Raw genomic sequence first — 21,568 nt, 5'->3', positions numbered from 1 at the left:
ACCGCCTTTCGGGCAGCCCCCTACCCACCCCCGGGGCAGGCGGGAAGCTCCGCGGCCCTCCCCGAGCCGCCGCAGGGGCCAGGGGCGGCTCCGGTTTCTGAGGCGGATTGAACCCTTCCCGCGCGGGGCGCGCGGCGGCGATGGGGCGGGCGGCGGGCAGAGGGCGGCGGGCGGGCGGCCGCCCCTCCGCGGGGCGTGAAGGGCTGAGGCGAGGCGGTGCCTCGGGCAAGGCGCGGCGCTCGCCTCGGGGCGCAGAGGGCGGCTGCCGCCTCCTCCTCCTCCTCCTCCTCCTCCCGCCGCGGGGATGAGCGCCTCGGCGGCCACCGGCGTCTTCGTCCTCTCCCTCACCGCCATCCCCGTCACGTACCTCTTCAACGCCCTGGCGGCCGGCGGCAGGTGAGGCGGGCGAGGCCGGGCGGCTCCCGCCCTACCGGGAGGGGACGGGAGGGGAGGGGGCGGCGGGGGTGAGGGAGGTGCGGGCGGCCGGCGGAGCCCGGCGGGTATTTTTAGCGGCGGATGAGCGGGCAGCCGGGCGCCGGCGGGGGGAGACGGAGACCCGCTCCCGGGTCCTGCCCGCGCCCTGTAACGGGAGCCGTGCCGCGATCCAACCGGGGGGACGTGAGCGGGGACTCCTAGCTCGGGAGCCCAGCCTGGCCGCTCCACCCCCCCCGGACCCTCCAAACTGCCGGTTTCGCATCACCTGAAGCGTGTCCCGGTGTCCCCGGAGCACGGGTCACCGCCACTCCCGCATGCGGCTCGCCGCCGGGGCCGGCTGGTGACGCCGAAAGGACAAACCGGCCCGGGGGGTGCCGCCCGGCCCCGCAGGAGCTGCGCCCGCACCGCGCCTTGAGCCCCGGGGCCGCGGCCGCCGGAGGCTGTCCCGGGGCGCTGCGGCCTCCCGCCCGCTCCCTGCGGAGGCATTCGCAAACAAAATCCAATTCTATTTAAAAACGAATGGAGGAACTCGGAAAGAACGGAAGAGCCTCAGAAAGCTCCCGAGCCGCACGCTTCAGGCGCCCCGTAAAACCTGCGAGTTTTAACTGAAAACGTCCATATGCCCTCGCTCTGCCAGAAAAATAGGATCCCAGGATAAACCACAGGTCTAGAAAGGAAAGGTCTTTCCTCATGGGAAGAACAATGTACTTAAAGGTCCGTGTGGTATTTTGTGATCCCACCGCCCCGGGGACGTTTTGCAACTTTACTGCACAAAAATTTTTGCTTTGTGTTTTCAAGGCTTTGCTACCTGTGTTCCTTCCTCATTTTCCTCCTTCTGGCCGATAACTTAATTTTTTGTTTTTCATTACTAGAGAAATGCCGAATAACACATGCTGACTTACTTGATTCATTGCCAATATTTATTTCAAATTGATAGACTGCAGGTGAAAAGTCACTGCAATATTAACAGCTGTAATGGTATGAAGAAATTCATCACTGGAAAAACAGACTAGCAGAAGATTCAAACCATATATTAAATCAACAAGCTAGTACTGCTCATCCTGACCCAGAAAGTATGTGTGTATATATTCTGAAATATTTGATCTTGCAAATTTTTTGCAATAATTTTAAGTCAAGTTTCACTAAGGCAGAAATTGTCATATTATTATTTGTACACAGTTTGTTTTCTTGACACACAGAGCGGTACTATGTATTAAATCATGTACAAAATATTTTTAGCTTGCGCTTCTGGACTTTACCTAACTTTCCCGTCCTTTTTTTCCCCACATGCAAGCACAAAAATGAAGACTGAGAAGTAGAGTCTGTCTTAAAGAGAACTAAATACATTTTACACACTTAGAACTATAAACCAATTTCAAACTGATTTTCTTAACTTGCGTTTTCTTGGGGAAGGAGGCAAATCTGCTTTGTGACAAAGATTTTTGTGTTTTCCTCCGCTACCACTTTACGTGTACTATCATTATAGCCCCATCTTGAGAAAAGGTCTTTTCTGCCAAGCCCACCCTCGTTGATTACTGAACCCCCTCAAGCGATCCTGCCTTGTAGGACCAGAGAGACTTTCGGTAGCACTTCAAAACTGGAAATTAAACCTAGATCCATCATAGGCGGTCCACATTGCTACTCCTATTCCATGGGACTGATGTGTTTTATTTGTGCAATATGTAATTTTCTGAGTAGATAATTTATTGCTGAGGTTAGACTAAATGTCCCTAATGATCCTTTTCGGCCTTGAAATCTCTGTGCTTGTGACTTTCACCTCTCTTTGGCCTTTAAGTTTTCCATCATTTTTGTTTATTTTTGCAGATACCAGTATGAAAACTGATTTTAGTTGGACAAATCTAGACTCCTGGTTACATTGTTTATCTAGCTATTTTAGTATTTTCTTTTTTTAGATGATCACATGTGAAAAGAAAGGCACATAAATTCTGCAAAACTATAAAATGAATACTGTGACAGACTATGTGATGGACTTTAAAAACAGCCTTTTAAAGTATTAGAAGTTACTTTAAGAGTATGTGCATTTAAGGATAGCTGGTAAGAAAAGCTGAAGAAACAAAATTCTGTCTCGTTCTCTGTCTTTCTTTTAAATTCTTTTTCTTTTTAATACTGTTACAGTTCCTGGGCAATCGTTGCAGTTGGATTGCTGGTTCTGGTTTTTATTGCTCTGTTGGCTCGTGTTCTTGTCAAAAGAAAACCACCAAAAGACCCGCTGTTTTATGGTATGCCTTGGTAACAATGAAGCTAAATTCAGAAAGTGCTAATTTATATAAATGATAAGATGATAGTTATTTTAGATTGAACATTTAAGGCATGTCTTCAGAACCCAGTCTGGTGAGGTGCTAAGGCGCCAGGGAAGAAGGAAAGACTGGGGAAAAAGGAAGAGAAATAATGCTTCTTTTGAACCTTTTTATTTTCAAATAGGAGATCCATCTTAGCGACAAGCCAGACCTCCTATTTGGAAAGAATAACACTCAAGTTGGGCTGTGAAAGTGTTCAAAATACATGCTCTGTTAAGATCCTCCTTGTAGCAGGACTTAGGCACCACAGTAGACCTTTCACACATATCTCATCCTGAGTGGACTCATTTGGGATTTTTGGATCTTTTGGATCAATGGCCTGCATGGCTTAGTTCTTCCTATGATTGAATTCCTTAATTCTCCCATTTTTATTAGGCTTCTGTGTTAACTCACCTTTGTGATATATAAGACAGTTCAAACCACCCCAACTCCTGGCTTAGCCTGTCTGCAGCCTCGGGCAAACATTTCTATATTGATACTTTGCCATAAAAGAATGGAGATATTACCTTTTAAAAGGAAACCTTAGATCTAGATTACCTTATAGCAAAAATCTAGAAGAAAAAACACTGCTGTTTTTTTTGAATTTTACAAGATGGGCCCATAGGCAAAGCAGCGCACAAACCACCTGTATTTGCCCTCTGTCTTCCTCCTCATTGCAACTTGTAGGCGTCTGTCCCCAGTGTTCTGCGTGAGGCTGGGAACTCTCCGTTCACATTGAAGTCAAAGGAAATAAATAACATAAACCTACTGCAAATAAATTTCCTCCCTCAAAGGAGTGACTCGCTAACTTGCCAGATAGGTCTCCTATGGACTGCTGTGGCTAACGCAGTTTGCCTTGCTCACCTCTAAAAATGGCATGTTACGTTTCCCTCTCCACCTCCTTTTTGTTGTCCTTTCTCCTTTCCAAGGGATGACTACAGTCAACGTTGCATACTTTGTGTGACCAAGATTTTTGAAAGGCTACGTAGTCCTTTCTGCAGATGCTGATTCTCCATGTAGGCTGTACCTACAGCTCTACAGAATTTCACATTCCTAAGAAAAGCTTCTGAAGAACTTTGTTGACTAACAACTAATTAAAAAATATTAAGCTATGCGAGAAAGTCATATTGTATGCTAAATATCTGTGACCTCAAAGTAGATGCATCTAGATGTGCCTGAATTTATTGGACTGTGAAGTAACTGTGTGGTTCCAAGATTTTCATTCATTTATTATTTTTTTCCCCTTTATCTTATTACAGTTTATGCTGTATTTGCCTTTACGAGTGTAGTGAATCTAATAATTGGACTGGAACAGGATGGAATTATTGATGGGTTCATGACTCATTACTTGAGAGAGGTAAACAATTGTTTGGCTTACAAATATAAACAAAATCTTTACTATAAATAGCTTTTAATAGTATTTTTCACAGAAAAAACAGCCGCTAACGCATTGAAAAGGGTCATCTTGAATTTGGTCATTGACCTGTTTCATTATTGTTGTGGACAAAACCTTCATTGACTTGATATCACCGATTCATTTGGAAAAAATAGCATACATTTCAACCTCCAACATTATTTTATTTAGTTGAAGTAATGCTGTTCCGTATTAACTTCTGTGGGAATTGAATAGACTGTACACGTTTGCAGAAAGCCACAGACACTCAGCACTTGGGAGTGGATGAGTACTGCAGTACCTAAATGTGTTACCAAGAAGGAAACAAAATTGCTCCTTTATTTTTGCCTAATCACTTTACTAAAAGGAATTAAAGTAGTTAGAAAATGATGATGCCAGATACCTAGTCAGCAGATTTTGTTGGCTGCTGAATATCAACATCCCCCAAAAATAGCTCAGTAAGAGCTTGATATGAAAGTCACTGAAGTCATTGAAAAGATTCCATGAACGTGAAATGAGTTGGACCTTACAAGGTTATACCTTGTCATCAATATATTCAACACTGTTGTAGATCTCTAGGTTGATAAATATATCATTATTTGTTCCATGTTAAATGTACCTTTACTTTCTAGCTTTTGTCACTAAAATATGGAAAAGTAGTATTTCCATAACATAGCAGAACAACGCTGACAGTGATAGACGGGAGTTTTCTCTTCCATCTTTCACCCTGTTTTGCAACTATATAACTGCTTTAATTATACCCGACCCTACCTAAACCAAGTTTGTGGTTGGAAATGTGTATTGTCAGTCAGAAACTGTACCCCTGGATTGAAAGAATATCAGCTACTTTTCTGAAATGGTTTCCTGCTGTTCTTTATTAATTGATTATTTGTTATTCTTCCTCTAATCACTGTATCTTTTTAAAAATAAATGTTTCCCAGGGCGAACCATATCTGAACACTGCGTATGGCCATGTGATCTGCTATTGGGATGGTTCCGTTCATTATCTGATGTATCTGGTGATGGTGGCAGCTATTGCATGGGAGTAAGTCATTTTGATTCGTATACTGTTTACTTTGCTTGCATTCTCATATAACCTACAAAGGGGTTTCTTTTCTATGCAGTATTTAGATTTTTCTTTCAGGACTATTTCATGTTTTAGGCCAAAGCAACACTATTAAAATTTCGTTACTTTCAGGAATTGAAACATCACCAAGTTAGCCTTTCACTCAGCTGAATAAGACCAGCAAATCCACTGAGTTGTAGCCTCTCTTCTTCACTCTGCAGCAGAGAGTGTAGCCCCTCTGAACACTTTATTAGTTAAAAGGAAAGCTTAAAGAGGATGCACATTAAAATCATGCATGTAAAACTTTTTTTTAAATAACATATTATGATGTTCTCACATCCATTTTAGAGAGTATCATGCAGTTTTAGAGAAAATGGTTATTTCTAGGCATTCTTATGTTTATTGCTGTTGAATAAAGAGTTTGATGAAAATGACTACTTAAATTCCAGAGGCTAATGTACCCACTGGTAATAGAAGCACTACCAGAATTAAATAAATGATTTAATTTTTGGCAGTCTTGTACAACCTGTGATGTGCAAAATCATGCAGTCAGCCTTCAGATGAGTAAAACATAATGTCAAATAACTGAGTATGCACAAATCCTGTACTGTTCATGGGATAACCTTCTCACATGTGAATGTAGGATTTCTCCATATCCTCCTCTCAGAGGCTAGAATCCACTGTTGACTTGTGGTGCAGATTTTAAAACCTTTACTTAGTAAAATACAACCATGGCAATCAGTATAATATTTGAGGGTGATTTGGGGTAGTGGATTTTTAGGGATGGTGCAATAATTATGTCTTGTTTTCTTTTTTAAACAGACAAAGCTATAGAACCATTGGCCTCTACTGGCTAGGTTCCATTATTATGAGCATAATTGTCTTTATGCCTGGAAACATTGTGGGTAAGGACATAATTTATATGACTAACTTTTTCCTGTGAAACATTTTCTAAATTCAGCATTAGGCTATCTGTATTTCACTGCAGTATTGGTTCCTTTCTGTAATAATATGAAAGAGGAATTTTAGGAATATCAGTAAAGAGATGCAAGATATTTCAAAATTTAAATACAAGGAGGGGAAGATGGAGATCAGGAAAAAAACCCCTTTCAACTGACATTGTTCCCGAGGGGGAAAAAACCTGAAGTATTGTATTTTGTTATACCCATAAAGCTTTCATCCAAACTAGGTTTAATTTAAGCAATGAGACAATAACTGTCTCTTAGTGTCATGAAAAATAGAAATCTTATTTTGCATCAAATTTACAATTTACTTAGTAGTTTGACTTTCAAGCAGCTTACAGGAGGCATCCAAATCACCTTTAAAAGTGAAATCTGGAAGTTATTCTATTATCAAAATAATGTAACATTCCTAGATTTCTAACATAAATCAGTGCATAGCTGCGCTGCTAGAGGTACAGAATTGTAATACAAAATTGTACATCATTATTACTGGCAGGTGATCCTTTGAGAGTGCCACCCCCCCCTCAATTAAAGATTTCCTATTTCACAAAGCTTAAATTGATGCAAAGTTGACTAGTGTTCAACTGAGAAAAATGTTCATGTGTCCAAATCCTGTAGACAGCTTTAGAATAGCTCGCTATAGCCCCGCTTTTTATGACAGAGGAGGAATATTCATGGTGCAGCCTGGGGCCAGTCCAGTTCTATCCTTTGTAGATATACACGCACCACAGAAAAAAGAGTCAGCAAATTTAATGTGACAATCTCTTTTCCTCTTTCCTCTAGGGAAGGCCGAGAAACTTGTTCTCAAGAGCATGCCTTCTGCCTTCCTTTCTGACGCAGAGAGTACCCAGTGTAAAAGACAGTTTTTCCTGATTTAACTGGGTTGAGGATAGCTCTCTGAATTTATGTTTTGTCCTCAAATATTAGTACAGGCCTGTAGGCAAAATCAGGACTTTGGAAAACAAACACTATCTTAGATCTTAAAAAATGGATACATTCCTTTTTTCCATTTTTTAAAGAATGATGTCTCTCTTTGAAGCAGATTCCGTTAAGAGATTTCAAATCTGTCCCATCCTACAGGATTACTTACTGCAGAGTGACAGAGGTGGTTTCCTGTCCCCTGAAAAACACCCTAATTTCCAAAATGACTTCCTGTCGGATAGGCTCTTTGTCACCTGTGACTCTACCACTATTGAGCACATGATTTTCAAGATGTGTGTTGTTTTATGTTTACATTACCATAGCTGCTTTGGGTTTGATATTACATAGGGTATTTTTTAGCTGTTCTGCAACACAGGTTACAAATTCTCATACATCTTGTAATTATTGTTTAACAGGCAAATATGGAACAAAAGTGTGTCCTGCTTTTTTCTTAAGTGTACCATATGTTTGCCTTCCCATATGGGCTGGGTTCCGAATTTATAACCAACCTTCGGTGACTCACGACACTCCAGTCAAGGTAATATTATTGTATTTAAGTGTTGGCTACTGTTAGGAAAACTGAAATATGCTTGCTGTTTCTACTGAGTTTTATAGGTCCCTCGGTGAGCATGGAATGTACTGTAACTGTTCACTGTTATGACAATTGCTGCCAGGCTGTGTAGACACTGTAAAAGTATCTATACTGCAGGACCATTTCATTATGGTGGGATAAAGAAAAGGCAAAAGAATCTCACATTTAGAGTAAAGAACCCATTTCTAGGTGTAATTGTGTTACTACCCTCTATCCAGTTTCTAACTATTTCATTTTCTTAGCTGATGAAAATACTGACATATACCAGCTTTATAAAGCACCACAAAATCCTGATAGAAGCTCTGCAGGAAAGTATTCTTCTGCAGATGACTTACAGTTTTCATGTAATTTAATAATTTTTCATATGTGCATTCTGCAATATTAGATTTTATGGGTAAAACATATGTTGATTGATATGAAAATTATTTACACACTTCTTACTTATAAAAAAAAATCTGTAAAAATAATGTTTACTTAAAACTCCTTAGACCTTTGCCTTTGAATTTAATAGTTGGGCTGTAACAAGATTAACTAAGTAATCAAAAAATGCAATAATAGTTTAGGCATGTTTTATAAAAAAAAAAAGTTAAAAAAAGATCCCTGCAGTACAAAGCACAGAACAGATCTTTAACTCTTTGTTGCTATAAGTAAGCCAGTTTATTGCCACAGCACACCATATCATTTGTAAGTAATATAATCAATTAATATTTTTGCATCACAAGAGCTCCTGAGACTCATTTAGGTTCATTCTGTAACTGAAAACACAGACACAGATGAAGGAGTTAGTTCCTATTCTGTAGCTAACAGGCAGTCAGTATGCAAGGGGCACAGCCTATGGCACAGAACAACAGCAGATAATGCACTGACAGATTTTCCCAGGAGTGGATGAAAGATAACACTCAGCCATCCATCCATGATTCTTCAATAGGAAAGAGGGGTATAGACAGATGTTCGTATCTCCTGAAGTTTGAAGAACCACTACAGAATCACCACTTTTAGGGCAAATCTCTATGAAAGGCAAACTGGGGGAGACTTCAGGTGCCAAACCCTCCTCTACCCTCTTGCATAGGCTTATAGGAAACCACATGACCCATCCCAAAGCAATTTGAGCTGATTTACTTAAAGGTGTCACTAACTGTGGCCAGCAACACATTCTTTAGAGTCATCAGGGTAGAGAAGTTAAGTGTAGTTAAAGGGAGTGATGGTGATTTTTGCCATATATATTAATGAGAACGTCCTTCACATGGAGGATGGATGAAGGTTTCAGTTTGTTTTCCTAGTACTGAGAACACCACAGAAACTGCTATTATAGAAATTATGTGATAGACTGCTTATTTGCTGAAATATAGCCATGTCTCCTATGCTTATCAGGAGCTAAACTGCTTACCTAGGTTTGATATTTTACTTTGGTATATATATTGCAGAGAAACTTAGTTTTTTTAATTCTGTTTCAAAAAGAGAGTGCATAAAAGCTGGTGATCTGAAAATTTCACATTGCACTTCTTAGCGAATCCTTTCTTGTAGACCTAAACTTCCTTGCTCAAAAGGTCATAGAAAAAGCCTTGATTCCTTTCACTGGGGCCTCCTACCCTAAGTTGTTTCTTTTTTAAAAGCCTTAGTTTGTCTTCACAGTTAATTTATGCTCCATATCCAAGCATAAATAGCTGGGTTCAATAACTGTATGCCTTAAAATGTCTTTAAATCTTAACATGACTACTCATATATTTTTCTTATTTTTTATACAACTCAGTCCTAAACTAAATGGTTTCCAGATAATAATTGTGCGTAACGCTACTAACCAGTTAGCTAATTATTGTAAGTCCTGAAAATATTTAGTTCTCTTTCAGTAGATCATTTGCATTGAACTTTTTTTAGCTATCATTATTCAGAGTTGAGATTAAAAGATGTAGGAAGAAAATGTAGTAATGCTTTTAAACATGATAGTGCAAGTATACAGAAAAATACTTACATGAAAGCAACAGAAGCAAGGTATATTCTGGTGGCCAAGGTGTTCATTGCTTAATATTATTATATACTAGTTAGCTAAAAAAAAGACAAATCACTGTGGGGACAGAAAAGAAGTAATCAAGTTTTGGATGTTTTCTAATAGAGGTGGGTGCATGGGAGAGGACTGGAGTTATGCCCTCATTTAGAATCAAACTAAGCTGTGCTGCAGCATTTACAAAGCCCAACAGATTTATCTACAAATATAGCAGCCCAGAAAAGTTTAATGCAATTTAAAATTAATTAACAGGATTAATACACATAAATTCAGATTTGCACATGAATTCTGAAGGGACTGACCTCTATGGACAGCACATAAGATTATTTTGATTCCTTAAAACTGATCACGTCAGGACCCTCTCAGAAGTTATGGGAGTGAGAGAAAATGCAAAGCCTGCCTACACACTTCTTTGCTACACAAAAAGAAACAGCAGGGTGGTGAGATCTGTGCAGAGTTCAATGTTGTTTGCAATAAATGGGAAACCTGTGGCAGGTCATCTCTACTTGGCCGGTGTACTTAACACGTAATTCATTTTAGCATACTGATGTGACTTTGCTGTGTAAAAGAAGGGTAAGACAGTATCACTGTGTAGCTGAGGTCTGTCAGCAAAGTGCATAGTCTTTCAAATTCTTGCTTCTGCTTTTTTTTAAGCTTTGCATTTTCATTTTGTTTGCGTACATGTACGCACAGAGAAAAAAGGTGTGAGTTTTCTGCACCTCAGCAATTTCACAAACTCATACTGCACCAAAAGTTGTTTCCACTAATACTGGCTTTGCCTCCAAAACCTCTAAGTACAAAGTTGTATTGTAGCTTTGTGATCACAGTAAATACACACATTCATTTACTATACCTTTTGAAAGGAGGAGTGATGCATATATATAAGCTTCACTTAGACAAAAGTGGAAAGAAAATTTATCAACCCTCAAACTTTCCATTATCCTTAGGTAGTCTACATCTGAAAATGACTTGCAACTCAGCAGCCATGGGCAGCCTTTGTCTTTCATAGGAATAAATATTAGAATATAGACATTCTTTGCAGGTCATATTATAAACATTCCTACACTAGTACTTTAAATACTGTGAAGTGACACCATACTGCCAAAACAGACCTGTAATTTGTGTTTGAAAAACAAAGGGGTCACTGTTTTTTTTTCTGAAAAAGATCCTTTAAAAGAAAAAAAGAAATAGTTTTATGAAAGGGGTGGCCTATGTGTTTAAAATAGCCATATTTTTCTTAAACTACAATTCAGATCTTGCAGTTCTTACTCAGGAATTGTGCTTGCAAGATCACTTCTCCTGTTTCAATAACTTTATTGTGAGTATCTTGATCCTGAGTGCTTTTAACTGTGCCTCTACATCCTAATTATTGTTTTGTGCTTTGGAGACAATTCCACAAGTGTATAACAGGAAGGAAATCGGGTTTTTCTTTTGCTGTCTGCATGCCAACGCACAGTTAATAAAAAGGAAGAGGAAATGAGTAACATACAAATGGAGAAGTTTCCCTCTGAACTACAGAAAGATACTCTGATGTGCTTATAATTTGTCTGTGACTATGCAGCGCTGAAAGTGTACCTTGAATTATTTCCATGGTTCTTGAAAGTTTTAATGTAGGCAAAGAGATGACTTTGGTTCCTCCAAGCCATCTTCCACGTTAGATATCGATACTTCCTTTGCTACTGTAGAGTGTGAACCCCTCACATCTGCCCATGTGATGCAGCGGGGGGATTCCTGTTCTGAGGCTGAGGAAAAGAGGTACAGAACAGATCAGATCCAGATGCTGAGAAGTGCCTCAGTGCCCGTCAGAGGAATCCATAGTGTACAGTAATAGAAGAATGGAGGATTTGCCACATGCTCCATACATGCACAAACACATTTCAGTCTCTATTTCTGCATTACATATTAAGATGTATCATTTGCTCACTGAACTCAGCAGAGAACTCTGCTGGCTACAGAAAAGCTTTTATTTTATGCCAGTGGTATTCCATTAATTTCAATAGTGTCACAGGCTGCTCAAATCCAGCATTCACTGTCAATAAAGAGATGGACCCTCATTTTGCTGTCCATCCAAAGAGTAGTTTTACAAAGTGTGTTAGATTCAACTTCAAAAGTTTGAGACAAACTTCCATTTCCAAAGCTTGTCTACATAGGGATATTCAGGAAGATGAATTAACTCCAATTAACAAAAGACACAACTTTGAAGAAGTTAGTTATGCTCCTTTAAAGCCTTATGTGATTGCAGAGTTCATTTGATTTATGTTGCTTTGAAAGTAAACTGTTCTGTATTGAAATGGCTTTAGCTGGATCCATCAATTTCTGGAGTTTATTCAGATTAATTTTCCCCACTGCATCCTATAAAGTCTGAAGTTAACTCTTCTAGATGTGGAAATCTTTCTCTGAAATCAGTGGATAAATATGGTAAGATAAATGAGAGCTAACTGTGTCTATCAATGTTTCACTGCTTCACCCTTCTTGTAGCAACTGGTCTGGAGTTAAATACATGTCATGTGGAACCGGGATGTACTTACTAAACACGTTCTGTGTTGCAGGTGGTTCAGGAAGTCCAGAAGAAAGGACTCTTAAGACGACCAATAGATTTAATGTTAGCTGCATACCTCATTCTAGCAACGGGGTTTTGCATATTTAGGGGCATGGTAAGTTGAAGATATTTTAATATTCTGGCCTCTAATTTTCAGTCAGACTTTTAAATTTGAAATAATTGTGTCTGTGAGAAAGTGTGTACATTTTGGTCAAGGGAAATCCTGTGACTTTCAGGGTTGGAATAGGGCTTTGATAGAAATGGACAATTTATGATAATTAGCAGTGCCTTGCTTCTCCATTTTTCCCTGTGTAAAGTATGTTTTTCAAAAGGAGGTGCACAATCACAAGAGTAAATAGCATCCCAAGTGCAGATCAACATGACCCAAAACGGTTTTCATTGGTCTGGTGTTACATTTATGGCCAAGAACATGGAGACAAACCAACTAAATTAAGTCAATATTCATGTTTTTCTAAACAGAGATGCATAGTTAAAATTATATAGGAAACCAAGTTAATTTACACTGCATGAGATAGAGGAGAGCATTTCCACCTGAAAAAAAAAGATTTATCCATATTACCTAAACAACACACGTCATTTCTACTTACCAAGAGCTATTTTTTAAAAAAAAATGTTTGCCTTTTAAGCATAGTTGATTGAATTAAAATTTCTGAGGGAATGAATCAGTACTGAAAATGCTTGAAGTAAATCCAGTCCTTTGTCAGCTCTAAAACACTTTCTGCCTTAAGCAGAAGGGAAGTTGTGTATCATTCAGTGAACAGAACTCAAATGTTTAGGTGTCTCAGACAACCGCCTGCTTGCTTGATTTGTAGATCTGATCCTGTCTAGAATAATTCAAGTAAGAGGTGACAATAAGTACCCAAGCAACATTTTATTTACCTAGTGCAGATTGTCCTTTTGTAGTTCTGCTGCTCACATTGCTGTCACCTTCTGCTGTTTCTGTGAAAACTTGCCTCTCAAAAATATTTTCTTTCTTCCAACTTGTCACAGACTGCTTTATTTCTTGTAGATCATGCTACTTTAGAGCACCACTGATGCAGGATAATCAGCTGTTTTACCTGTAATTTCGCTGTGGGAAATGTTAATCTCATGCTCTAACATCTAACTGGGTTATGCAATTTCTCAGAGGAATTTTTTTGTTGACTTTGAGAATGTGGTCGTTTCCTTACATATTTCCTTTACCAAACAGAATCTGCTTACTGCCCTTACTTATACATACAGAGATCAACTGAACATCTCTGTGTAAGATGCAGTAACCATGATTTTGTGAAAAAGCTAATAAAACATAATCCATTATAATCCACTCAGACCCGAGTGGACCTGCCCATGTTGGAAAAGAACAGGGAGGAATATCCACTGTTTGTGAATCTTTGCATTTCCCCCTCAAAGTCATACAACAAACACACATGAAATTTAGTTGTGCAAAACTGTTCAGTCCTGTAACTTTGGCATTAACAATGCCTTGCCATAAACCACTTAGTGACAGCTGTTGACACGGATTGCTAATTCAGAATAGTATTTGTTGTAGTAGTTTTAAGGGCTACTATGAAAAGGAACTACTTTTGCAACTGGGTCTCTCTTCATGTTTATCAGGAACTTTTTTCTTTCTATAAGAGTGTAAAATCCAATAATCTTTCCTTTGCTACTCTCTTTTAAAAATTATTATTAAGTAACACCTGTCTCTCTGCATTGCTCTCCATTGCTACCTTGCCACAATGCAACTCTTTTCTTGGTCTACACTCATAGCTTGCTATCCTAAAATTGGGTGCTTAACCTGAAGTTTCCACTGTTTGAGCAATTTTCTATTGGAAATTTCATTTGCTGGGATTAAAGTCTGTTTATCAGAGCAAATCAATAGCAATGATACTTTTACTACAGCATAGCCAACTGACTGAATTCTTTTCCACTCAAAATCTTTAAAGCAGGCTGTCAGCATTTCCTTGCAAACCCTCAGTGCAGGAGCTAAGAGGAGACTGCATTTTGTTTTTTTAACTGGTGATCAAATGGATCACCTTTGCAATAGAATCTGAGCAAGCCTCCAGGGTAGCAGTGCTGCAGACAGCTAGTGAATCTTTAGGGCTGGTAACAGGTGTCAGGTTAGCTCATTTTGGAACAAATTCTTTGTTCACGGGAAGTTTTAAAAATTCTTCTTAGATTGCTCTGGATTGCCCTGCTGAACTCTGCCGGCTATATATTCAACTTCACGAGCCTTATATAAAAGACCCTGCTGCCTATCCTAAGCTTCAGGTAAAGCGTTGACTGTGGAGCATAGAGTGTTAAGTGATCTGTTAACTGGTGCAAAGATGAAGCCATGGGTTTCACAGATGACAAGATCAATAAGGAAAGTATTTGTTCATGGCAAGTTAAAGGTATTTCATACTTTCTACTACAGTCATTACAGGGTACCAACTCTTCATTGTGATAAGCTTAACTCAGATTCAAGTCAGTTACATAGTTATACAACCTAATTACTCAGGCTTCTTGTAATATAGTCCATGAAACAGATCTACATGCTTTTTATGATCATTCCCCTTCCTTAGGAGGGCAAAGTAGACTTCCAGTCTGGAATAATGGAGCAGAAAGGGGTGTAGCAGAACTAGGTTCCTTAAGCTCATGTTATGCTTCTGTCACCAGTGACACACTCCTTGAAACATGACACTTTTTACAAACCCTATTTACACAAGCATTGCAGAGGAGGGAATGTTGTGCTTTAGTTTTGCAGTATTTGCAAGGTTGCCTTTCTTTTGCAACCGTGGCTGCTGCATGGGGGCAGGGCCTGAAGCAGTAAGAGGATTCACAAGTGAGATGATGAGCAGAAACCACGTATTTCTGCTGTTCTTCCTGGGAAAGGGGTGGCTTGGGTTATCTCGTACCTCCCAGCTGAAAGTCCACGGAGCTTGAGAAGTGGACACCCATGTTGTGTTGGATGCTGAGTTAGGTCAAGCCATGCTTATTGGCAAGATGGCAAGGGGCAGGAAAACATGTCCTGGGAGGAAGTGGATTTGGATGGGGCAAAGAGATAAGAGCCATCACTATTAGTGGAGGCCTTAGTGGACGCCTTGGGGTAGCTGGATCCAGTCAACAGCATCCAGGTGTGAAACTTTTCTCAAAGAAGTTATAGCTGCAAGAAGGCCTGGGAATCAATGCCGCCAGGAGTGTAGTTTTGAATAGTCTCTTCAGTCAGCAGCTGGCTGATTTTTAAATGCATCTCCCTCAAACTGCAAAGCAACTAATATTTCTGTTTAAAATGCAGATGCTGGCATACATGTTCTACTCTGTGCCATACCATGTGATTGCTCTGTATGGCCTACTGGTGCCTGGTTGTTCCTGGATGCCCGATTTAACCCTTATACATGCTGGAGGACTAGCTCAGGTATTTCTTTGTAAAATGTTCACTCTTGAATTACACGGTAGTAAGCAGAGACTTACAGAATAAGTAAGGGGCCCAGGGCTTGATCTTCCCATGCAGGTTTTATGCCATTGTAACTCAGATCACCTTCTGTATCTGTAAAGTCTAATATAAGGGACTGGAGAATCAAACCTATTACATGTCTTTAATGACTGCATTCTTGCTTTAGTAGAGTTCTCTCCTTCTGCAGAATCTTTTTATTTGGCTCATTTAAACCTTACTGGGCACCATGCACTCTTTAGCTGAGACCACGTAGGAAGCCTGTCTTAAAGCTGTAACAGTCGACCATGTAAAAAAAACCCAAACGCAGCAAAACAGTACAATACATTGTTTCCATAATATGTGTTGGCCAACTAGGTAGTCCGAAAAATATAAACAGAAAAAATATCTATTAGTCACACAAAATGGACAATACCAGTTGATGATGCTGATGTAATACTGGGAACTTCCTTGGCCACAAACCACCGTAACACTTGCTTGTGTTGCCAGAGGCAGACCCATGATCATACTTTCTTAACTCATTCTGTTCCGATTCTCTTAAATAAACAACTGTAGTTAATCACTACATGGTGCTGATGGTTATGAGAAGACTGACCAAAACAGAAAAAAAAAAAATCAATAGGAACTAGTAAATGACTTCTCATGACATACAGATGACCATTAAACAGTTGAGACAGTGACAAAATTGATTTGTACTGTACATAGGAAGTGAAATACGCTCTGAGCATCCAGACAACGCAGAAAATACGCACATAATCCTGCAACACTAATGAGAACGTAGGGATGCGGCAATAAGTGTAATTCAAGTACCACTATTAGACAAACACAGACCAACACTTTGTTCCTCAGGCCTGAGATCACAATCATGGATACAAACTACAGTCCAGCTTAACTGCCCAGTAAGGATGGGGGGAGTGATATTTTATTTTCTATTTGTGAGCAATTATCACAGAGAACATGACTTTTTTTCTAAACAGTTTATAGAGAATCTTGAATTACCAAATTATATCCAAACAGAATCTGCCAAACATATTAATGAGAAGGTTTAGATGCTCAAAAGGTATCATAAGTATTATACAACTGTGTTTGGCCCAAATCTAATCTAGGAAAAGCACAAGCTGGCTAAAGTAGGCAAACCAGTGCCAGGAACCTCTCACTACTGACAGATTACTCAGGTTTCATGAATTCCCCAGACAGTTGGGAAAGAAACCACTCCTTCAAAGATTATTTAGCACAAGGAAAAGTAAACCAGAAGTCAGAGTGTGCTGAGTATCACAATCTTGCAAACTTGCCAAAGAAGCTCAGACTCCCAGATTGGAGGCAATTTTTGTTTGGTTGGTTTTGGTTTGTTGGGGTTTATTTTTTTTTTTTTTTTTCTTTCTTTCAAATGTTTCCCATAACCAACACTTTTTTTTTTAATGGCACTTTGTACCTTTTAGCTGTATGATGAATACATGCAACATTTTGTTGCTGAAGTCTAAACCCCTCTGTTGTCCCTTGTGGTTTGGCTTCAGGATAATGCCGATTTACACATTAGACAAGGAGAAGAAAAGCTGCTCATAACTCAAAAACTAACACTCAAAATTTCCCATTTAACTCTTTAAAGCTTGTCCTAGGCACAAGCAAAATCCATGGGCTGACAAAAACTAACTGATTAAGAGAACTTAAAGAGTGTGCTGCACACATCTATCCTGATTCAAAAAACATTTCTTTGAGTTTGGGAGGTTTTTTGTAGTTTTTATTTTAATGCACTGCAGAATGAACTTCAGTCATTCCACAGCTGAATATGATTTAATTGATTTGACTTGGTGAACTGTGAGCAACCTGGGATGAAAAACGTGTGTGACAATGAATTGAGGACTTGTATATTTTTTTGGTTTTGGTCATTTTGAGGCACAAACACATTTCCAGGTTTGTCTACTGTTTTCTCAAGTTAAAACTTTGTAATTGATAATTAAAACATATGTAGTTACTGAAACACATTTTGCTTTCTATTACGCACAAAGGTCCAATAATGGCAAATATCTAATGATGGAAACAGTGGGCATTTCTCCCTGGGAATGAACACTGCTCCTACAGATGGGGAATGTGGAGATCTTAATTATTTTTATTTCTATCATTATGAAGTATGTACTTTTTACAAAAGCAAGTCTCAAAATACCATGTGATTCATCTAAACTAAGAACCTCTGAAAGTGCCTAGCCTTTCACACACACAAATATTTATGGTTTTTCAGAATTACATACAGTTATCAGCTTGAATTATTCCATTATTAACTTTCAGACTCCAAAACCAGATTGTGACCCTTATTAGGCTTTCTGAAGCTTCAGGAAGAGCTCTTTAAATGTCATATGACTAAAGTACCGGGAGCTTTGATTATGCAAAAGGGTTGGAATAGCCTCTGAACTTGATTAAATTGCTATTTCCCTATGCAAGTGAGCCACATGAAAAGGGATGAAGAGCCATAGCCCAGCTATCCAAAACCATTCTGTCTCACTAACTCTCCATAGCCCACTTCTCTATTCTCTCACATATAGAAAGTTTTTCTACTCCCCCATTTAAGTGTTTTCCTTAATCCTGCAATTTTGGTGGTTAGTTTCTGCAGTGCCTCTTGTCTACAAGAGAACATAAACCCAAGGAACGTATTCTTCTAGGTTACTCTCTCCCCAGCTCTATTTGATGGCTTTCCTTAGGCTCATAAGACATGGTCCAAACCCCTCCAAAATAAGTTAGTCTTTGCCTGATTTTAGTCAGTTTTAGAGAGAAGGCACAGCGTGAAGAAGGACTCCTAACCTTTTTCCAGGTCCTTCTCTGTTTTCTTGACTGCACGGTAAGAAATATTCGGAGCATTGGCTATGATTAGGCTGCAGGCAAAAACTATTGTAAAAAAAATTCCAAACCCAAACTATTTCATACAGACAAGAAACTTACTGAGTAGCAGGCATAGGCAAATTGCAGCTGTCAAGCTGAGCACTGCCATGTCCAGCACCAGGCACCTTCCAATTCCGTCAGACTGGCCGAGGCTTCGAGGTTAACAAAGGCTGTATGTTAAACAGATAAGGCTACCTTAGAAGTTTACCTGCAGCATCTCATTTGGTTGATTTCTCAGCCAAAGTTTAGGCGTTTGATCCTCAAAATTCTCCACTTAGAAAGGGTTCAATAACAGAAAGCACCAAGGAATGGCTTATTCACTGAGAAGACCTGATCATGGCGAGGTAACACAACAGACTCAAGGTTGCTCTCACTTGCCACAATGCCAGCCTATTGCACAACAGGCACGGAGATCTGCAGTAACTAACAGCTCTTGTTTTACTGCTTAAAATTATGGATTTGGTGCAAGTCTGCCTGGTACTTGAAAGAAGAGCAGGACTGGGCTACTGGGGGGTGAGAGATCTGCTTTTAAGACACACCCCCTGCCTCAAGGGAGAAAAAAAAAAGGAGAAAAAAAAGAAAAAAGCAGAAGCACAGTACAGTCATGGAAAGGAAACACATGAGATTAAAGACATAACACAATTTCCACAGAGGCAAATCAAATTAAAAAAAAAAAGTGACTTTAACAGACCTAAATATCCTCCCTCGTAATGAAAGGAAAAAGCAATGTGTTATATTGAAAAACAAGTCTAATAAACAATAACTTCATTATGCGGTGCATCATTAGCTAGTAAAAATCTACATGGGCTACAAATAGAACAAAATGTTTCTGCTTTTTCTAATGCTCAAAGCTGACTAATGTGCCACAACTCTTGTGAGAGACAAGACCACACAGTAAGGCTTATTGTCAAAGGCATCTAGGAGGCTGTGGGAGCTCTGGGTCTCTCAGAAGCAGCCCGTTACAGCTCTTTCTGACAAGGCTTACTATGAACTTACGAATTCACTATCAACTTACTATGATGCACACCTGGCCACTCTTGGAGACAGACAAGCCTTGCAATCCTCCACAGAGAAGTATGTAGCTTAGCATCTTGTTCACCCCAGAAGAGGCTCTAAAATACTATCAGGAGGCTGTTAGTGTCTAGGTAAACATCAGACAGACCCAAACCTCCTACCTGAAGCCCGGTGGTGGCTGGCTGTCTCCTTGGGAAACTGCTACCCCACATTAACAAGACGGCTTTGCTGCTGAGCACTAATGCTCTGGCTGCCTGGGCCCAGATGGCTCCCGAGGCAAGGAAGGTAGCAGGATCTGAGCAAGACCACCCAGGTGCCAAAGGCAGTTCCTGCCTGAAACAGGTGAGGACAGGCTGCAAGAGGCAGACTGAATTCTGAGGCTGATATAAAAAGGCTGCTGATAGCGTGCTCCTGAACATCTGCTTACTGTGTAATAGCTATTTACAGAAACATGCTAAGTGGCACTCTGCTGAAGTGTGTTTGTGTTTGATTTCTTTGATTACTCCGTTTCTTGACTCAGGTTTGCTAGATCAGCTCTTCCCATTCAGTGGAGGTGACTAGAATCACCTGAAAACTGATTTCCTTTTCTGTTTTGATGTGTGGTCTCAGCCTAACCTTTTGCTAGAGCGGTGTGTATTAAAACACCTGCACTGTATTTCACTTTCTACTTTGCTAACTGTGTTCTTCGTGGGTCCAGAATAACTCCTGCTGAACCCAGGACAGAGGATGCGATCTGGCCATAGTGTACTCCTCTGTGTTACTAAAATCCTGGTGTCCCTTTTTCCTGCTCTGCTTAAGATCAAATAGATGTTTATCTTCCCAGATCTTCCTCCACTGCTAACTAAAAAAAAAAAAAAAGAAAAAAAAAATTGGACACACAATAGTTAATGTGAACGAGCTGTGGCTTGAAATAGCAGGTAACAGATGGAGACAAAAGACAGCAACTACCCTGACACTTCTATCTTTAAATGTTTGTTTATGCTAAAAATATGCTTCAGCCCAGCAAGCTTGTCTTTGCATATAACCTTCACTGATAAACTTAACCTATTCTGAAATCATGAGGAGTTCTGGGATCAGAATCTGGAAGACTGGGTTTAAGATTTAAAAAAAAAAAACCAACCCAAACAGAACTAACAAAGCTTCCAAGATTTTACTTTCTAACTTTATTCAGGCTGAGTGAGTGTCTGTCTGTTTCCCGTTGATGCCAAACACAACATTCCCCGGTAGGTGGGTGCGAGTCCTACCCCCACTCCTGGGCTGGGGCTCAGGAGTGCAGATCTCTACGGTGATGCGCGTTTCAGCGGCCACTGGCCAGGGGAAGGATCACAGACACTGCTGCATGAATAATCACCTGTAAGCCAAGGGTGAAATCCTATAGCTGATGTAAAGATCAGTGGCACTGTGTGCATAAAATACATCTCCTACCATGCTGCTGATGGTTCCATTTATGCCTCTTATACCAAGATATTAATGATCTTAGTTTAGGCTGTATTTTTATACCACTATGCAAAAGTATGATAGATAATTCTGGAATAAAAGGGCTGGCTTGGAAAATGTCACTGGAGATGCGTACTTGCGTGCAGATTATGCTGTCTTTCCAAAATATACATCAACTTTACCTTTTTTAATATATACGTTATGTACACACCACAGGCTCAATTTTCCCATATTGGTGCTTCTCTTCATGCTCGAACTCCTTACATCTACAGAGTCCCTGAAGAAGCAAAACAGTTTTTCCTGATATTGAACATAATGTATGGGATTCTTCCCCAGCTGTTGGCTTACAGGTGTGTCAACAAGCCAGAGTTTTTTATGAAAACAAAACAAGAAGAAAAAACAGAATAGCACAACTGTTTTCAGCTCCTCTTTCTGGTTATGTATATAATTGGGTTGGGATGTAATTGCACTGCTCAAATAGAACCCAAATGAAGCGTGTAAGATGTGTAAAATTGCACAATTGTGTAAAGTTGCACGGTCTGTTTTGTTTATCCTACTCAAAAAGGGAAAATAAAGATGACTGCCTTCAGTACCACTTCTCAACATTTT

General features: G+C 39.8%; 1 protein-coding gene across 4 annotated transcripts; it reads left to right on the top strand.

Moving 5' to 3' along the window:
- Positions 1-206: 206 nt before the first annotated feature.
- Positions 207-21,551, top strand: TM6SF1 (transmembrane 6 superfamily member 1). Of its 4 annotated transcripts, XM_074880847.1 has the most exons (11): positions 262-396; positions 1,373-1,508; positions 2,572-2,675; positions 3,992-4,089; positions 5,067-5,170; positions 6,014-6,096; positions 7,491-7,612; positions 12,218-12,322; positions 14,383-14,475; positions 15,482-15,601; positions 21,176-21,551. In XM_074880847.1, exons 4-11 carry the CDS (start codon positions 4,069-4,071, stop codon positions 21,365-21,367), a joined length of 840 nt encoding a protein of 279 aa, XP_074736948.1. In that variant the 5' UTR covers positions 262-396; positions 1,373-1,508; positions 2,572-2,675; positions 3,992-4,068; the 3' UTR covers positions 21,368-21,551. The 4 variants fall into 4 exon arrangements, with proteins under 4 accessions (XP_074736947.1, XP_074736946.1, XP_074736948.1 ...); XM_074880845.1 differs by lacking the exon at positions 1,373-1,508 and having other exon boundaries at positions 208-396; XM_074880846.1 differs by lacking the exons at positions 1,373-1,508; positions 14,383-14,475 and having other exon boundaries at positions 207-396.
- The last annotated feature ends 17 nt before the right edge of the window (positions 21,552-21,568 follow it).

This window comes from Strix uralensis, chromosome 11, assembly GCF_047716275.1.
Source record: "Strix uralensis isolate ZFMK-TIS-50842 chromosome 11, bStrUra1, whole genome shotgun sequence".
NCBI lineage: Eukaryota > Metazoa > Chordata > Aves > Strigiformes > Strigidae > Strix > Strix uralensis.
The sequence above is the reverse complement of the archived record's forward strand: the minus strand, read 5'-3'. Positions and strand labels throughout refer to the sequence as shown.

What these genes read in the sequence shown, in the direction of transcription:
- TM6SF1 (XM_074880845.1), top strand. Translation starts at nt 305, where the DNA reads ATGAGCGCCTCGGCGGCCACCGGCGTCTTCGTCCTCTCCCTCACCGCC. An exon ending in GCCCTGGCGGCCGGCGGCAG is followed by an intron (nt 397 to 2,571) that starts GTGAGGCGGGCG and finishes ATACTGTTACAG; the next exon opens with TTCCTGGGCAATCGTTGCAG. An exon ending in CTCACGACACTCCAGTCAAG is followed by an intron (nt 7,613 to 12,217) that starts GTAATATTATTG and finishes TCTGTGTTGCAG; the next exon opens with GTGGTTCAGGAAGTCCAGAA.